Source organism: Pongo pygmaeus, chromosome 11 (genome assembly GCF_028885625.2).
Source record: "Pongo pygmaeus isolate AG05252 chromosome 11, NHGRI_mPonPyg2-v2.0_pri, whole genome shotgun sequence".
NCBI classification, from domain to species: Eukaryota; Metazoa; Chordata; class Mammalia; order Primates; family Hominidae; genus Pongo; species Pongo pygmaeus.
In genome coordinates, this window is record NC_072384.2 from 128720031 (window position 1) to 128735894 (window position 15864).

The following is a 15864-nucleotide window of genomic DNA, read 5'->3' on the forward strand; positions in this document are numbered from 1 at the left end:
GCAGTGCAGCATCAGCCTCAACTCCACAAAATGTTCTAAGCTATTTTAAGTTTTCAGAGTCACCCTTTTTGATTTTTTTTTTTTTTTTAAAAAGTAAAAGCATGCAGGTTCCTTCCAGGGGCTCTTCACACACAGCGAAAAGGATGCTCAAGGAACTGAGCTATAGAGAACAGAACAAGGCTGGCATGTTGGACTGTCACCACTGTACAGAAAAAATTGCTGGAGGCAACGAGAAGTGGGGGGAGTTCAGAGTCCAGAAGAGAAGTCCTCAAACAGACTGACTTCGGAATAAGAAGCTGAATTGTATTCAAACTGCAAAACAACCATAATTGATGGCTTAAAATTTTCCCACCTAGGGTCACCACACGGACGTCTTCTAGAGGATAAGCTCTCCATGCAACACAGGCAGTCCCACCTCTCTCTTTCTGTGTGGACCTGGTTGCCTTTAAGGCAATAGAAGCCATTCTTGACCTGCTTTTGCTGAAGGAAGAGAAAATGAGCCCTTCATCAAAGGTTTTATTACTTGCATTCTGTCCTCAGTACAACCCTGATGTTGATGTGGCTCAGGGCATACAGAAGTTTCCTTAGATGGTGAATGAAATTGCCTCCAGAGGGAATGTTGTGTCTGGCTCTTTAGATGCAACTGGGCTGAATCTGAACTCATGGCTTCTCCTCTCTGTCTCCCAGTGCCCCCTTCCCAATGGTCTCAGATGTACCACCACTCATAAACATCTTAGCCTAAGTAGTCATTCTCCTGTTCAGCCCTTATGGCCAATGAGTCCTCCTGATCTTGACTGCCAAAGGTATCTCACCCAGGTTTCTTTGTCTCTCCATCCACTACCCCTACACTGGTTCCACCTCCCCTCCCCTCTGCTATCCCCATCCCCATCCAGTATTCCCCTCCTGAGATCCCAGATTGCAAGCTGTCTTTGTTTTAAGGAATTCTCTTGAAAACGATCAGATTAGCTTTCTTTAAATGTCACTTTTAGTAGGATAATTCTCTACTTCTTTTCTTAAAAATATCCCCCCATTTCTTCAATGCTTCTGATTACTCTTGCAGAATGGTGATAAAACAGAACATCTAGCTGTTTTGCAAAAATTGGCTAGGCCATTCTCTGCTCTGGTATCAGAAACCAGCCTGAAGACCACTGACAGGCTGCTAGATCAGAAGAGAGTGTTTGAGATTTGAGAGTGGTTTATACTCCAGGGGGAAATTCTTGTGTCTTCCTTCTATAGAGATGTGAATAAGCTCAATAATGCTGATCTTTCTTTAATTTTATTTATTTATACTTAAAGTCCTTGCTTCTTTGAGAAAAACAGCTTCTACAAATACAGAATATTATATCTATTTTCCATCACGTGATTATGTAGCTTTGAAACACAGTGAAAGTACTTCTTAGCTTCTCAGAAGTATTGGTGGGGCTCTCGTCTAAAAGCAATAAAACCCTGACTAATAAAAATGTCTCTGTAAGTTGCCTGTTCACTCTGATGGTAGTTTCTTTTGCTGTGCAGAAGCTCTTTAGTTTAATTAGATCCCATTTGTCAATTTTGGCTTTTGTTGCCATTGCTTTTGGTATTTTAGACATGAAGTCCTAAAGGGAGAAAATTTTTGCAATCTACTCATCTGACAAAGGGCTAATATCCAGAATCTACAAAGAACTCAAACAAATTTACAAGAAAAAAACAACTCCATTAAAAAGTAGGCAAAGGATATGAACAGACACTGATCAAAAGAAGACATTAATGCAGCCAAAAGACACATGAAAAAATGCTCATCATCACTGGCCATCAGACAAATGCAAAGCAAAACCACAATGAGATACCATCTCGCACCAGTTAGAATGGCAATCATTAAAAAGTCAGGAAACAACAGGTGCTGGAGAGGATGTGGAGAAATAGGAACACTTTTACACTGTTGGTGGGACTGTAAACTAGTTCAACCATTGTGGAAGACAGTGTGGCGATTCCTCAGGGATCTAGAACTAGAAATACCATTTGACCCAGCCATTCCATTACTGGGTATATACCCAAAAGATTATAAATCATGCTGCTATAAAGACACATGCACATGTATGTTTACTGTGGCACTATTCACAATAGCAAAGACTTGGAACCAACCCAAATGTCCAACACTGATAGACTGGATTAAGAAAATGTGGCACATATACACCATGGAATACTATGCAGCCATAAAAATGATGAGTTCATGTCCTTTGTAGGGACATGGATGAAGCTGGAAATCATCATCCTCAGCAAACTATCGCAAGAACAAAAAACCAAACACCGCAGGTTCTCACTCATAGGTGGTAATTGAACAATCAGAACACTTGGACACAGGAAGGGGAACATCACACACTGGGGCCTGTTGTGGGGTGGGGGGAGGGGGGAGGGATAGTATTAGGAGATATACCTAATGTAAATGATGAGTTAATGGGTGCAGCACACCAACATGGCACATGTGTACATATGTAACAAACCTGCACGTTGTGCACATGTACCCTAAAACTTAAAGTATAATAAAAAAACATAAAATAAATAAAAATGTCTCTAGAGATATGGATCAGACTGAAAAAGCCTTTCGATTTGTATGCCTGTGCCTGAACACATTAATTAAATTGCTTCATTAATTACATCTTATCAAAAAGATATGAACTTAGATGAAAGTGTATTTTGCAGAATAAAATGAAATATCCAGGGACATCCATCCTGTCATTCTTCAGATATAGCTTTGCCACTGTTTACGGCAAATTTAAGTCCGTTTAAAGTGGGGGATCATGGCCAAGAATGCTCTTGAAACTTCATAAAGCTGTTCAGATGTCATATTAAGATCAAACTCTGCCTCTGGGAACCTGAAGTGTTTTCAGTTTGCCGCCTTTGATAAGTCCAAGTTTAAGGTGGATTTAATTAACATGACATGAAAAGAGAAGGATATTCCAGGTGTTGATTTTTCTCCAACAAGTTTTTCCTCACATGACTCTTATGCAGAGACTCGGTTTCACTATATCCCAAATAGCAAACCTTCAGTCTAAGTAAAGCGTAGATTGAAAATGCCCAGCTATTGTAGAAATATGACATTGAATATAATGCTTTCAGAGGAAAGGAAAATCTAACAGATATTCAGTATAATGGAGGCACATTGCATGCTACATTTACATCTATTTTAAAATTTCATTTAAAGAAAGATTTCCCTTGTCTAAAAGATTATTTGTTTAGAACAAACTAATATTCATTGAGCATCAACTATGTGCCAAGGGCATACACAAACCTTTTTGTATGTAAGTATCACATTAACCTTAGAGAATCTGAGTCAAACAGGTTACATCACTGGCCTAAGCACATACAGTAAGAAGAGAAACCTGGGATCTAATTCAGGTCTCTCAATTCCAAGTCCAGGTTTGATACACAATATCCCACTGCTGCCCTGGAGATAACCGTTTTTTTATTTATTATAAAGAGACTAGGAAGAATTTTCACCTAGTTTTAAACAAATATAGAAGAATGACACTTGTAATCATTTAGCTCATTTAGTGTAAAATCCCTAAGATTCAGTTTAGTAATGGTGGTTGTATTTGGCTTATAAGAAGGAGTGGTTGGGCTGGGCATGGTGGCTCATGCCTGTAATCCCAGCACTCTGGGAGGCCGAGGCGGGTGGCCCATTTGAGGTCAGAAGTTGGAGACCAGCCTGGCCAACATGATGAAACCACATCTCTACTAAAAATACAAAAAAAATTAACTAGGTGTCATGGCGTACACCTGTAATCTCAGCTACTCGGAAGGCTGAGGCAGGAGAAACGCTTGAACCCAGGAAGTGGAGGTTGCAGTGAGCTGAGATCGTGCCACTGCACACCAACCTGGGAGACAGAGTGATATGCCTCAGCAACAACAAAAACAAACAAAAACAACAACAATAACAACAAAAAGAAGGAGTGGTTGTATGAGATGGGGGCATCAGACAATGCTTATGTTAAATATAATTCAAGGGATTCTAACGGGAAGAACTTTAGGGCTCCCTACCCAGCAGCTCTTTTCCATTTTTTCTTGTAATATTTTGTAATTCTATCATTTTAAATGCATTATTTTGGGAAATCATGTTGCATACATTAAAACTGCCCCTGTGTCTCAGTGCACATTAATTAGGGTGACATAGAGGTTAGCTCACTTTCCAACCTGGATGGATTGAAAGTGTCTGTTTAGAGCTTTGTAATAAGTAGAATTCTGAGGTCATGTACAGGTTCAATAGGCTCAATTATCAATGTCAGTTAAGGGAGGGGGTAATAGTAGTAGCAAACACAATTTATTTGTCACCACTCCATTAAGCAATCACTAAAACCTCAGTGTGAATTTATCTAACTTTCCTAGCTCTTAAAAAAGAGAGAGGGAGAGAAAAGATAATTCTGAAGTCAGAGATGGGATGACCATATAAGTTATTTTGCATACCAAAGCACTTTTGAGAGCAAACGGGGGTCTATTAACAAAATACCAGGATGATATATGAAAATTGTCACTGTATGGTATGGTCATCTTAGCTCTGGGGAAAGGCCAACTCTCACTACCAAAAATATATATTGAAGAGTTCCTCCTTCGAATAAGCACACCAAAGTCTCTTTCCTGACGCTATGGCTTTTTCAGAGCTGCAGCTTCCAGGGACCATATTTCTCCAACACTACAGAGGAAATCTGAGGAACACAAGCAATTGTGTCTGGGTAGGATTCCTGAAACCCTTAGAGATTCATTATGAAACATGTGAAAGAAATTCAGTCAACTTGCAATTTTTTTCGGAGGCTGATTATCCAACTAATGCATTGTCTTGTGGACCCTTGTTTTACTTCTCCCACCAGTTAATTTAGCAATATGTCAGTTCTAATAAAAAGATTTGATGAGGAAAAAGATGACACGATTACATGAAATGAGTTTGGGGAATTACCGATAGATTTCAATTATCCATGTTACTCTCAGTGAAGGCTGATTGACTGTGAAGAGTGGTGATTTATCAGGACAGCTTTGCTACTTCTCAGATGTAATTGTCCTTGTTCTTTTTGCCTTTTTTGTACAGAACATACATTGCATGTGCATTTAACACATGGACCTTCACTTTCTCTGTTCTGTAATCTTTGCAAGAATCTTTACAAGATTGTAAAGAATTAGCTTGCAATATTATTTAATAATAAAATGATCAATAAAGGCATAAAACCATTCAATATTAAATGTCTTTTTATTGGGTGCTTTTGTTCTGGATACAAAGAAGAAGAAAACATCGGTGAACTACTCTTTTTAAGAGAAGGTAAGCAATGACAGCCCCACAGTGGCATATACAGTTACTAAATTGTCTTTTAAAAGCAATTATTATGTAAGCTTGACAGAATATTTGAAATGAAAGGAATGTGTTATAAATATTAAAAAATATATTACCAGGAAGGGTACTGACTTCTTCATTAATTTGCAGCAGCCCTTTCCAAGTTTGGGTGTATATTCTCTTTCCCAATTCAAATCTTGATCATCCTTCTGAGTACCTTCTGCTGAACTTGCTGATGTCTATTGCAGATCTAAGGACGATCTTGGCTTGTAGCTTTTAATGAAAACAATATCTTTTTTCTATGGATTTATATAGGCACATCTCAGAGATACTGTGGATTCAGTCGCAGACCCCCACAACAGATCAAATATCACGATAAAGGGACACACAAAATTTTTGGTTTCCCAATGCACATAAAAGTTATGTCTATACTCTATTAAGTGTGAAATAGCATTATAACCAAAAAAGTATGTAGCTTAATTAAAAATACTTTGTAGCTAAAAAAATGCTAGCAATCATCTGAGCCTTCAGTGAGTTGTAATCTTTTTGCTGGTGAATGATCTTGTCTCCAGGTTGATGGCTACTAATTGATCAAGGTGTTCGATGTTGAAGGTTGCAGTAGCTGTTGCAATTTCTTAAAATAAGACAACAAAGAACGTTGCCACATTGATGAACTCTATTTTCACGAAATATTTCTCTGGAGCATGCAATGCTATTCGATAGCATTAAACCCACAGGAGAACTTTCAAAATTGGAGTTAATCCTCTCAAAACTTGCTGTTGTGTTATCAATTACATTTATGTAATATTCTAAATCCTTTGTTGTCATTTCAAAAACGTTCACAGCATCTTCACCAGGAGTAGAGTCCGTCTCAAGAAACCACTTTCTTTCCATAAGAAATAATTCCTCATTCCTTCAAGATTTATCAGGAGATTGCGGCAATTCAGCCATTCTTCAGGCTCTACTTCCAATTCAAGTTTTCTTGTTATTTCAACCACGTGCATTGAACCCTTCAGTCATTCATGAGAGTTGGAATCAGCTTTCAAACTCATGTTTATGTTAATATTTTGACCTTCTTCCATGAACCATAAATGTTCTTAATAGCATCTAGGATGGTAAATCTTGTCTAGAAGACTTTCTATCTACTTTGCCCAGATCTATCAAAGGAATTATTATCTATGACAGTTATAGCCTTATTAAATGCAGTTCTTAAACATTAACACTTGAAAATCAAAATTACTCCTTGATTCATGGGCTGCAGAATGGATGTTGTGTTAGCAGGTATGAAAACATTATTAATTTCCATGTGTATCTCCACCAGAGATCTCAAGTGACCAGATTCATTGTCAATGAGCAGTAATATATTTTGATAGGAATCTTTTTTTTCTGAGCAGTAGGCTTCAACAGGGGGCTTAAAATATTCAGTAAACCATGCTGTAAACAGATGTGCTGTAATCCAGGCTTTGTTATTCCATTTATAGAACCCAGGTAGTAGATTTAGCATAATACATAGGGGCCCTAGGATTTTTGGAATAGTAAATGAGCATTGGCCGTCACTTAAAGTTACCAGCTGCATTAGCCTCTAACAAGATGGCATGTCCTTGGAGCAGTCAGAGCACACACATTTATTGATTAAGCTCAACATCTTATTTGGGTACAGTTCCTGGCTTCTAAAACAATTATCATAGTAACATCGAAGATCACTGGTAACAGAGCACCACAACAGATATATTAATGAAAAGTTTGAAATATTGAGAGAATTACCAAAATGTGACATAGAGTCACTAAGTGAGCATGTTCTGTTGGAAAAGTGGTTCCAATGGACTTGTTGGATGCAGGATTGACATAAACCTTCATTTTATAAAAAATGCATTATCTGCTAAGTCCAATAATGTGAAGTAGGGTAAAACAAGCATGCCTGTTGTTATCTTGCATAATAGTTTAACTTATGAATTATTATATGACTTTTTACAAGAGAAACCAGTATTATATCCCAAACCGTGCTGTGCATTCATTAAGGGTGAGGGTCATTTATGATCTATCTTTGTATTTCTCCCCAAGATCTAACAGAGTTTTGAATGTATTTAGGTTGTGCCATAAAAAATTGCCTATATTTGATCATTTGTGATCTGTAAAAAAGACAATTCAATATGGTTCAATTTCCCAGTAGTTATTCCAGAAATAATTGTGAAATGAGTCAGATTATGTTAAAATTTTACATTCTTATTTGTAAATGTATATATTTATGTATACATATACACATTTAAACATATGTATACACACACAGATATATATATATATGCTAATGAAGTCATTTAGAATTAAAGATTAGCTTTAGTTTTATTTATTTTCTTTTTTTTTTGAGACAGAGTCTCACTCTGCCACCCAGGCTGGAGTACAATGGCGTGATCTTGGCTCACTGCAACCTTCACCTCCCGAGTTCAAGCAATTCTCTTGTCTCAGCCTCCCGAGTAGCTGTGACTACAGGCACCTGCCACCACATCCAGCTAACTTTTGTATTTTAGTAGAGACGGGGTTTCACCATATTGGTGAGGCTGGTCTCGAACTCCTGATCTCAGGTAATCCGCCCGCCTCATACCCCTGAAGTGCTGGGATTACAGGCGTGAGCCACCATGCCCAGCACCAGTTTTAATTTTTTAAGTAGACATCCAGGCACAAATAGCCCTTTCAGTTCAGTAGCTTCTAGATGGGATTTTTTTTTTTTAAAGAAATAAATGTGACCACCTCTTTTCCAGGGAAATAACTGTAGCTGAGATAACAGATCATAAATCCCTAACTCTCTAGGAATGGTAATACCTATATGGAATTATTTTCTGTGACTGTATGCTTCTGATAATATTCTTCTGTAGAGTAATATTAGTGATAGAGATCTTTATTTTGAGTGCATGAAGTGTAACAGGCACTGCTGTAAATATTTCACATCTATTAATTCATTGAGTCCTTGCTTCAATCTTATAGAATAGATAATACTATTTTCTTCATTTTTCACATGAGGAAATTGAGACACGAAGTAAAGTCATTTGCTCAAGATCATACAAGTAATGATGAGACTGGCTGTTAAATTCAGGCAGTCTGGATTCAATTCTTCTTTTAAATACCACACAATCTTATCAATAAACATATACGTATTTTAAAAAATTAGAATAAGTTAGAAAGTTATTTAGCCCTGTAAAATGTACAGCATATGATGAAGCATTTATAATTTGGAGTTATAGAGTTCAACAGAGTATACCTAAGGCTTGGAGACCTCTTTTATAAATAGTTTTATAAATTATTAGCTCTTTTATGAATAACTTGAAATCATTTTGAATTATAGTGCCTTAGTTCCCTGCATTAAAAAGTGGAATTTATAGCACCAATTCCTTTGTAGGAATTTATAAGAGGAGAAAGAATAATAGATCATACAACATGTGTTAATAAGCATCCTTAATTAATTAGACAGTTTTTTCACATTTGGTTATGAATGAATGGATGGAAATACTTTTGTAAAATTATGTTTAATTCTACCTTTCTGTAATAAGTATATTTTTCAGTACAGATTAATTTCTCCGATACTTGAAAACTAGAAACTTATACACAAGTCACACAGGCAGAGAATTATTAATGCTGCTTAACTGGGTATACATATATATATATATACATACACATACATATATGCATATATATATGCATGTATATAATGTATATTACATATACACATAATACATACACATAACAATATGCTTAGTAACAGCATTTGTGTCAATTTACATCTACAAGATTTTTTATAATTCAATATTTTTGCAATAAATGAAATAACTCTGTGTGATTGCTTCTGAATTGGGATGAGAAGAAACATATACTTCCCTGGAATTCAGCATCAAATAGTGACAAAAACATTAGATGGGGAACCAGGATCATGGGCATTCTACTTCAAGTTTTGGGGCCTTAGTTTTGATTGGCTGGGAAAATGAGCTAGTTAAATTCTATGATTTTATGTTGTTCAAGGGTTTTTGCAAGTATCTTAGAGCATAGTTTTTTTTTGTTGTTGTTATATCAGCCCTTAAGTCTATGTTCTAGAAAATACAATTCTGTTTTCCTTAATAAAATAAACCCAGCATACCCTTTGTTTTATGGAAATATCAAAAGCAAAACAGCCTTAAAGTTTTCTTAGATGCAGATTTAGTAACTTAATATAATACGTTGAGTCATTCGAAATGCATGAACATTTTTCTGAAAGGAGATGCAAGAAACTGTTATTCGTGGCTAAGTTTAAGAAGAAGTACTGGTGAAAAGTCTTGGGTTGAGGTAGTATGGCAGTAGAGGCTTGTAATTTTCTATGCCTGAATTTTCTCATCATTTCCATGAATTAAAATTTTAATGTTATCAAGGCTTACTTGGGAAAGCAAACCGTAAGCCATTTTGTTGTTTGTTTTTATTGTTGTTTCTACTTTAGGAAGAGTGCTTAAAATTTCAAATTAAATGAATGTTCAAGTTCAACTGGCGAGAAGAAAGTGGTGTAAGGCAAGGTTACCTTCTTACAGGCTGTGATGGAGTTCCCCGGACCGCTTCCTGAGCTGCCACAGCCTCTGCCCTGCTGCGGTTCCAAAACGTCATACATCCGTGATGACTCCAAGTTGCTGTTTGTGACCCAAAACACAAAAACACATTCCAGTGAGTCATATCTATATTTGGAAATAAATAATAAATAAATCACAACGTGGTGTATCAAAAATCATCTTTTTCAGATTGCAATAAACTGCAAATCCCTCTGCTGAAATGGACATTTCTTTGTTGCATACACTTTTGTAACTGGCAGAACCACTACAGATGATCCTACTGTGACCATAAAAGCGCAGCCCAATGCCTTCCACAGTGTTTTGATGGACATCATTGCATCTGTCTGACTACTAGCCTTGTTAGCATCTTCTCTTAAGCAAGCAGCTTTAAAACCCAAATAAATTTTTCTCAATTGCCACATTAATTCAGCTCTGAAAACACCAACACATAACAAAATATTCATTTTATTTTTTTAAAAATGGAGGTAAAATATAATTTTAATCTGGACTCAGAATAGTACCGTTAAAAAGAAACGTGGACTTCAGAAAATGCAGGTAACGTCTTTACCATCCCTGTGGCTGGAGATAGCTCCTCAAATTCTCTGTCTCCAAAATTACAGACTTATATCCCTCCCCCTATCTCTGTCAAATCTTAATGGGCTTGACTATGTACAGAGCTGTATAAATATTTTTAAAATATTTAAAATTGGCTGAGCATGGTGGCTCATGCCTGTAATCGCAGCACTTTGGGAAGCTGAGGCAGGCGGATCATTTGAGATCAGGAATTCGAGACCAGCCTGGCCAACACAGTGAAACCCTGTTTCTACTAAAAATACAAAAAAAAAAAATGAGCCAGGTGCGGTGGTATGTGCCAGTAATCCCAGCTACAAAGGAGGCTGAGGTATGAGAATCGTTTGAACCTGGGAGGTGGAGGTTGCAGTGAGCTGAGATCCTGCTACTGCATTCCAGTCTGGGTGAGACCCTGTCTCAAAAAAACAAAAAACAAACAAACAAAAAAGGCTGGGCGTGGTGGCCCACGCCTGTAATACCAGCACTTTTGGAGGCCAAGGCCGGTGGATTGCCTGAGCTCAGGAGTATGAGATCAGCCCGGGCAACACGGTGAAACTCCATCTCTCCTAAAATACAAAAAATTAGCCGGGCATGGTGGTGCACGTCTGTAGTCCCAGCTACTTGGGAGGCTGAGGCAGGAGAATAGATCGAACCCAGGAGGCGGAGGTTGCAATGAACTGAGATGGTGCCACTGTACTCCAGCCTGGGCCACAGAGTGAGACTCCATCTCAGATAAATAAATAAATACATAAATAAATTACTTCTACATTTTTAACACGTGATAAAAATGAAAATTATTATCAAACTTTTAAAATAATGTGACTGGAAACTCAAAATTAAACCATGTAAATATAAAAAATTATCTAAATGTTATATGCATTTCTAAATATTCTTCTTCTGAAAATATAATAATTTGGACTTTTAAAATGTACTGATAGCTTAAGTCTATAGGTTTAATTTTTGTTGTTGTTGACCACATAGAACATGCACAATTCACTAACATGTACTTTTGGAATATAATCTGATAGTTCTGTATAAAATTTTCAATGCGACATGTAGATGTTTTCTCTTAAAACAAGTGCTAAATAAAAGATCAGTTAAATAAACAATTTATTTCTAACTAACCTATAACTCTCATGTTTCAAGCACTAAATTAATCAATTTTCAATTAGCCATAAGTCAAACACGGCATTAGTGTAGTCTTTTGGCATTTCCATTACTATGGAATGACATTTTGAAAAATGACCACTGACTGTGCTGTGTAACAAATCATAGATGTGTTACTGTGCAGGCAAAATCTGCACAGAGTAATTCGAATAAAATCTGTTTTGTTAAAATTTTTTATATATTACTTTTTGAGCAATTGTCACTTGAGGGCTAGAGTGAACCTAATGTACATGAAAGGATAACACCCATATTATCTTTGCTTAGCTGAGGAAAGATTAAAAAAAAAGGAAGGAAAGAAGGAAGAGAGGAAGGAAGGAAAGAAAAAGAGAAAGAGAGAAAGAAGAAAGAAATAAAGAAAGGAAGGAAGGGAGAGAGAGAGAGATAAAGAGAAAGAAAGAGGGAGAAAAAGAAGGAAGAGAAGGGAGGGAGAAAGATGGAAGGAAGGAGGGAGGGAGAGAGGAAGGAAGGAAGGGAAAGAGGGAGGGAGGAAGGAAGGAAGGAAAGAAAGAAAGAAGAAACAGAGGAAGAAAGCAAGAAAAAGAAATTAGCTCCATTTCCTGGCTGCCAATCCTGATCTATTCTGCCACCTAACCTTTCTGAGTCTTAGCCTCATCATTTATAAATGACACGTTTGGACTAAAGTCTGTGGTTGCCTCATAGCTCTGGAAGTCACTTGGCGAAATATCAGAGGTGATCTAAGTTTTCAGCCCCTATCTTTACAGGTTTCCTACAATGTGGGCCTATAACTTTTTAGGCTGCCACTTACTTCAAACCCAAGCGTGGACATCTCTTTGAATGCTTTCTTGTCCACAGGACAGTTTGGCTTTTACCAAAAGGCCAAACAGCTATTATTGTTAGGTTCCAAATAGTTTACATGTGGAAGATAAGGCCGTGCACCCAGCTAGTTTTGAATCTGACCTCTAAGTCAAGTTATATGACTCCTTCTAGGAGCCAGCCAAGGCCCTGTGTGCAGTTCAGGGAGACAGGATGTAGGGTCCCACAGCTCTGTGTCCTGTTGCTACTGTGTCCTCCGGGCAGCTCTGATGGGCTAGTAGATCCCTTCCATGCAGGCCATCCCTGGACTTATGCCCAGCACTAAGACATCTCCTGTGACTTTTCGCAGGACTGGAGACTGCAGGAGTAGGAAATGGGCAAACTGAGAAGTAAGGCTGACACAGACCTCAGGCTGCTCCTCCAGGTATGAAACGTCGTAGAAAGACCACTTCAAGGCCGGGTGCAGTGGCTCACGCCTGTAATCCCAGCACTTTGGGAGGCTGAGGTGGGTGGATCACCTGAGGTCAGGAGTTCGAGACCAGCCTAACCAACATGGAGAAACCCCATCTCTACTAAAAATACAAAATTAGCCGGGCATGGTGGTGCATGCCTGTAATCCCAGCTACTCAGGAGGCTGAGGCAGGAGAATCACTTCAACCCAGGAGGCAGAGGTTGTGGTGGGCCGAGATCGTGCCATTGCACTCCAGTCTGGGCAACAAGAGTGAAACTCTGTCTCAAAAAAAAAAAAAAAAAAAAAAAAAAAAAAGCAAAAAAGCACTTCAACAGCCTCTGGTCAGTCTAGAAGGAAATCACATCTAAATTGGGCAGAGATGGTTAGGTCCAAAATTGGGGTGATGTTAAAATAGAGAAAACTAAAAGGTCAGCCTTGAAAACTACTTATTTGCCCATGAAGCACTTTTATTTATGGCTTTAGATAGACAATCTGCTACAGTACTTTTTATGCACCCAGAAGTTTAAGAACTGCTGAGCTCATCTAACAGAAGGAAGTAATGACAAGTCTACCTAGATATCTTGGTATGAAAGTTTTTCTGCCTCTAAGGTGACTGGACAATCCTAGTTGAAAACGAAGGTATGGAAGGGAATTAGAAAGTTTTTTTGCTTGCCTGCAAGGCTGATGCTATTTGTTCTAATGCTAAGCCTGTATAGCATTAATAAATAAATTTAACTATATATATGCACATATATAGTTGTTCATCGTTGTGAGTATTAAATTAGGAAGTTGAGTCACATGGTGGGGCAAAAGTTAATGCATCACTAGATGACAAGTGTAATGCAACTCCACTGCACCCATATTTAAAGCAAATGCATCTTCTGAAACACATTGTATATCATCTTAATGTTGCCTAATATCAAAGAAAATGTAGGTAGGCTTATGTTTTAAAGCATGTAACGTGAGCATGCATTTCCAATAGGTAACTTTACAACATGGCCCTCTGTTCCCATACCTTTTGGATGGAGAAAGAATTTTTAGAGTATTTACAATGATGCTGTCCTTGATCTCTAGAGAAGCAGAACATTTGCTGTTACAGGATGAGGCAGAGATGGCAGTGATATGAAACTCATACATTTATTAAAATGAGCTGAAATTGACATTAAAAGAATTGCTGTCAAGATACAGTACAGCTTTATAACTTGCTCCTAATGGGTAAGGCGGCAAATTCTTCCCTGGGAGATTTTCCTTTGATTTTGACAAGTGTTGACAATATTTATTAAGCACAAACTTTCAAACTGGTTTCATGCTGAAACCGTTGAGTGTGTTTCAATGAGGATGTAGATAAACATGGGAAAGAAGGCACAAAACCGAATTTGAAGTAGTGATTTTAAACCAGATTTCCATTAAGCAGCTTTCTTTATAGAACAATTTCATATATTAATAAATGAGACGCTACGTTGCCACTGTACTGCTACCACTGCAGTGACTTATGCAGTATGAAGAAGTAGGTCACATCAATAGTGAAAACAGCCTAGGGAATATCCAGTTATTTCCCTAGAGAGAGATGTATCCAGTTACTGGAAACTGAGCTGTCTATATATTGCGAGGCAAAGTTTGGTCCACGGACCAGCAGCATTGGTGTCACTTGGGAGCTTGTTAGACAACCCAGAAACTCAGAACTACTAAATCAGAATCTGCATATTGACATTAAACTCAGGTAATTTATACATCCATTAGAGTTTGAGAAACACTTACGCAATATATTAAATTGAATTCACCTTCCATTTGCCTGTGGGACACCATTCTGATACTGAGAAAAATAGATCAGAGTAAAAGAGACTGGGCAAACAGATAAAGAGGCTTGGGTGTAATATCCTTATGATATTACTTCATTTAGGAATATTCTACCTAGTCCCCACCTTCCCTTCTTGATAATTCCTACTCTATCCTTTGGGTCTCAGCTTATAAATTACCTCTGGTACCTCCCTTCTCTCTTCCCCCTGCCAAGGAGGCCACTTCTCCTCTCCCACACACCTCCAGTGCCCCATGCACACACAAACACACTTATGCTCCTGCCTCGTTCCCACCCACATATTCCCACCCCACTCCAACCCAGGAAGTGAGAGAGACACTCTTCTTGTGTATTCCAACAGCACTCTGAGCCATATCTTGTTTTAGCACTTGTCCAAAAGGCATACAATTTTGTAATATTTGTCTCTTTCCAGTTTAGGCTGTAAGTTCTAAAAGGGCAGGGGATCACTTAGGACACAGGACAGTGCCAGTCAGTGGCAGATGCCCAACAAGCACTTATTGAGGTTGTTTGTTCTTATCTTTCTGAGCATCCTGGTTAACCTCAAAAATTAGGCACAAACAAGCGTTTGAATTTAATGCTAAATTTTCTGCAGTGCTGACAGATGGTGAGATAAGCCACATCTGAGAAGATAATTTAAAGAATTTCCCAGGATAGTTCTAATGAAAAGAGATTCTGCTGTTATGCTTGCTAAAATGTCAAGTAAACACAGTGTAAAGTTAAACCATTTTAACAGATTCTAAAAGATAAGATTTGCTCTTGTCTTCTCCCTCCTTAAAGAATGCTCTTGGTGAAATGTAGTAATTATAATTCATTTGATTGTCTCAACCCTATTAGGGATATCTACTCTTGAGCTTTATATTAAATCTTTTAATCCCAACACTAGAAAAAAAATATTAAAACTCAGAGCTACCAGAAGAGATCTTGAGCAAGGAATTGAGATGTTGTCATTAAAATCAATTTAACAACATATGACAACCAAAAATTGAGAGGATTTTAAAATATGCCTTCACACAGTTCAAAATGAAAGTTTTCTCAAGTGAATGTTCTTATTTTACCCTCTTAAATTACCCAAAGTAATTTACCTGTTACACCAAGCCCAGAGGTTTAGGTCAATTTTTCAAAAACTGACTTGTTTTAAACATCACGTGAGGTGTTAGTGTCTCCTATCTTCCTCTTCTAACCAATTTTGACAAAGACTCTTTTCTTGACCAAACTTTAGTCAAGCTCCTTTGAG

At 37.6% G+C, this 15864-nt stretch overlaps 1 protein-coding gene across 4 annotated transcripts in view; it reads right to left on the minus strand.

The window, feature by feature from the left end:
• The window catches only part of SPHKAP (SPHK1 interactor, AKAP domain containing), a 195625-nt gene that overhangs the window by 134747 nt on the left and 45014 nt on the right, over positions 1-15864 (minus strand). For all 4 annotated transcript variants that reach the window (XM_054478461.2, XM_063648026.1, XM_054478460.2 and 1 more), the window contains one exon: positions 9828-9933. In XM_054478461.2, the coding sequence (XP_054334436.1) occupies positions 9828-9933 (106 nt within the window). The remainder of the gene's footprint in view (positions 1-9827; positions 9934-15864) is intronic.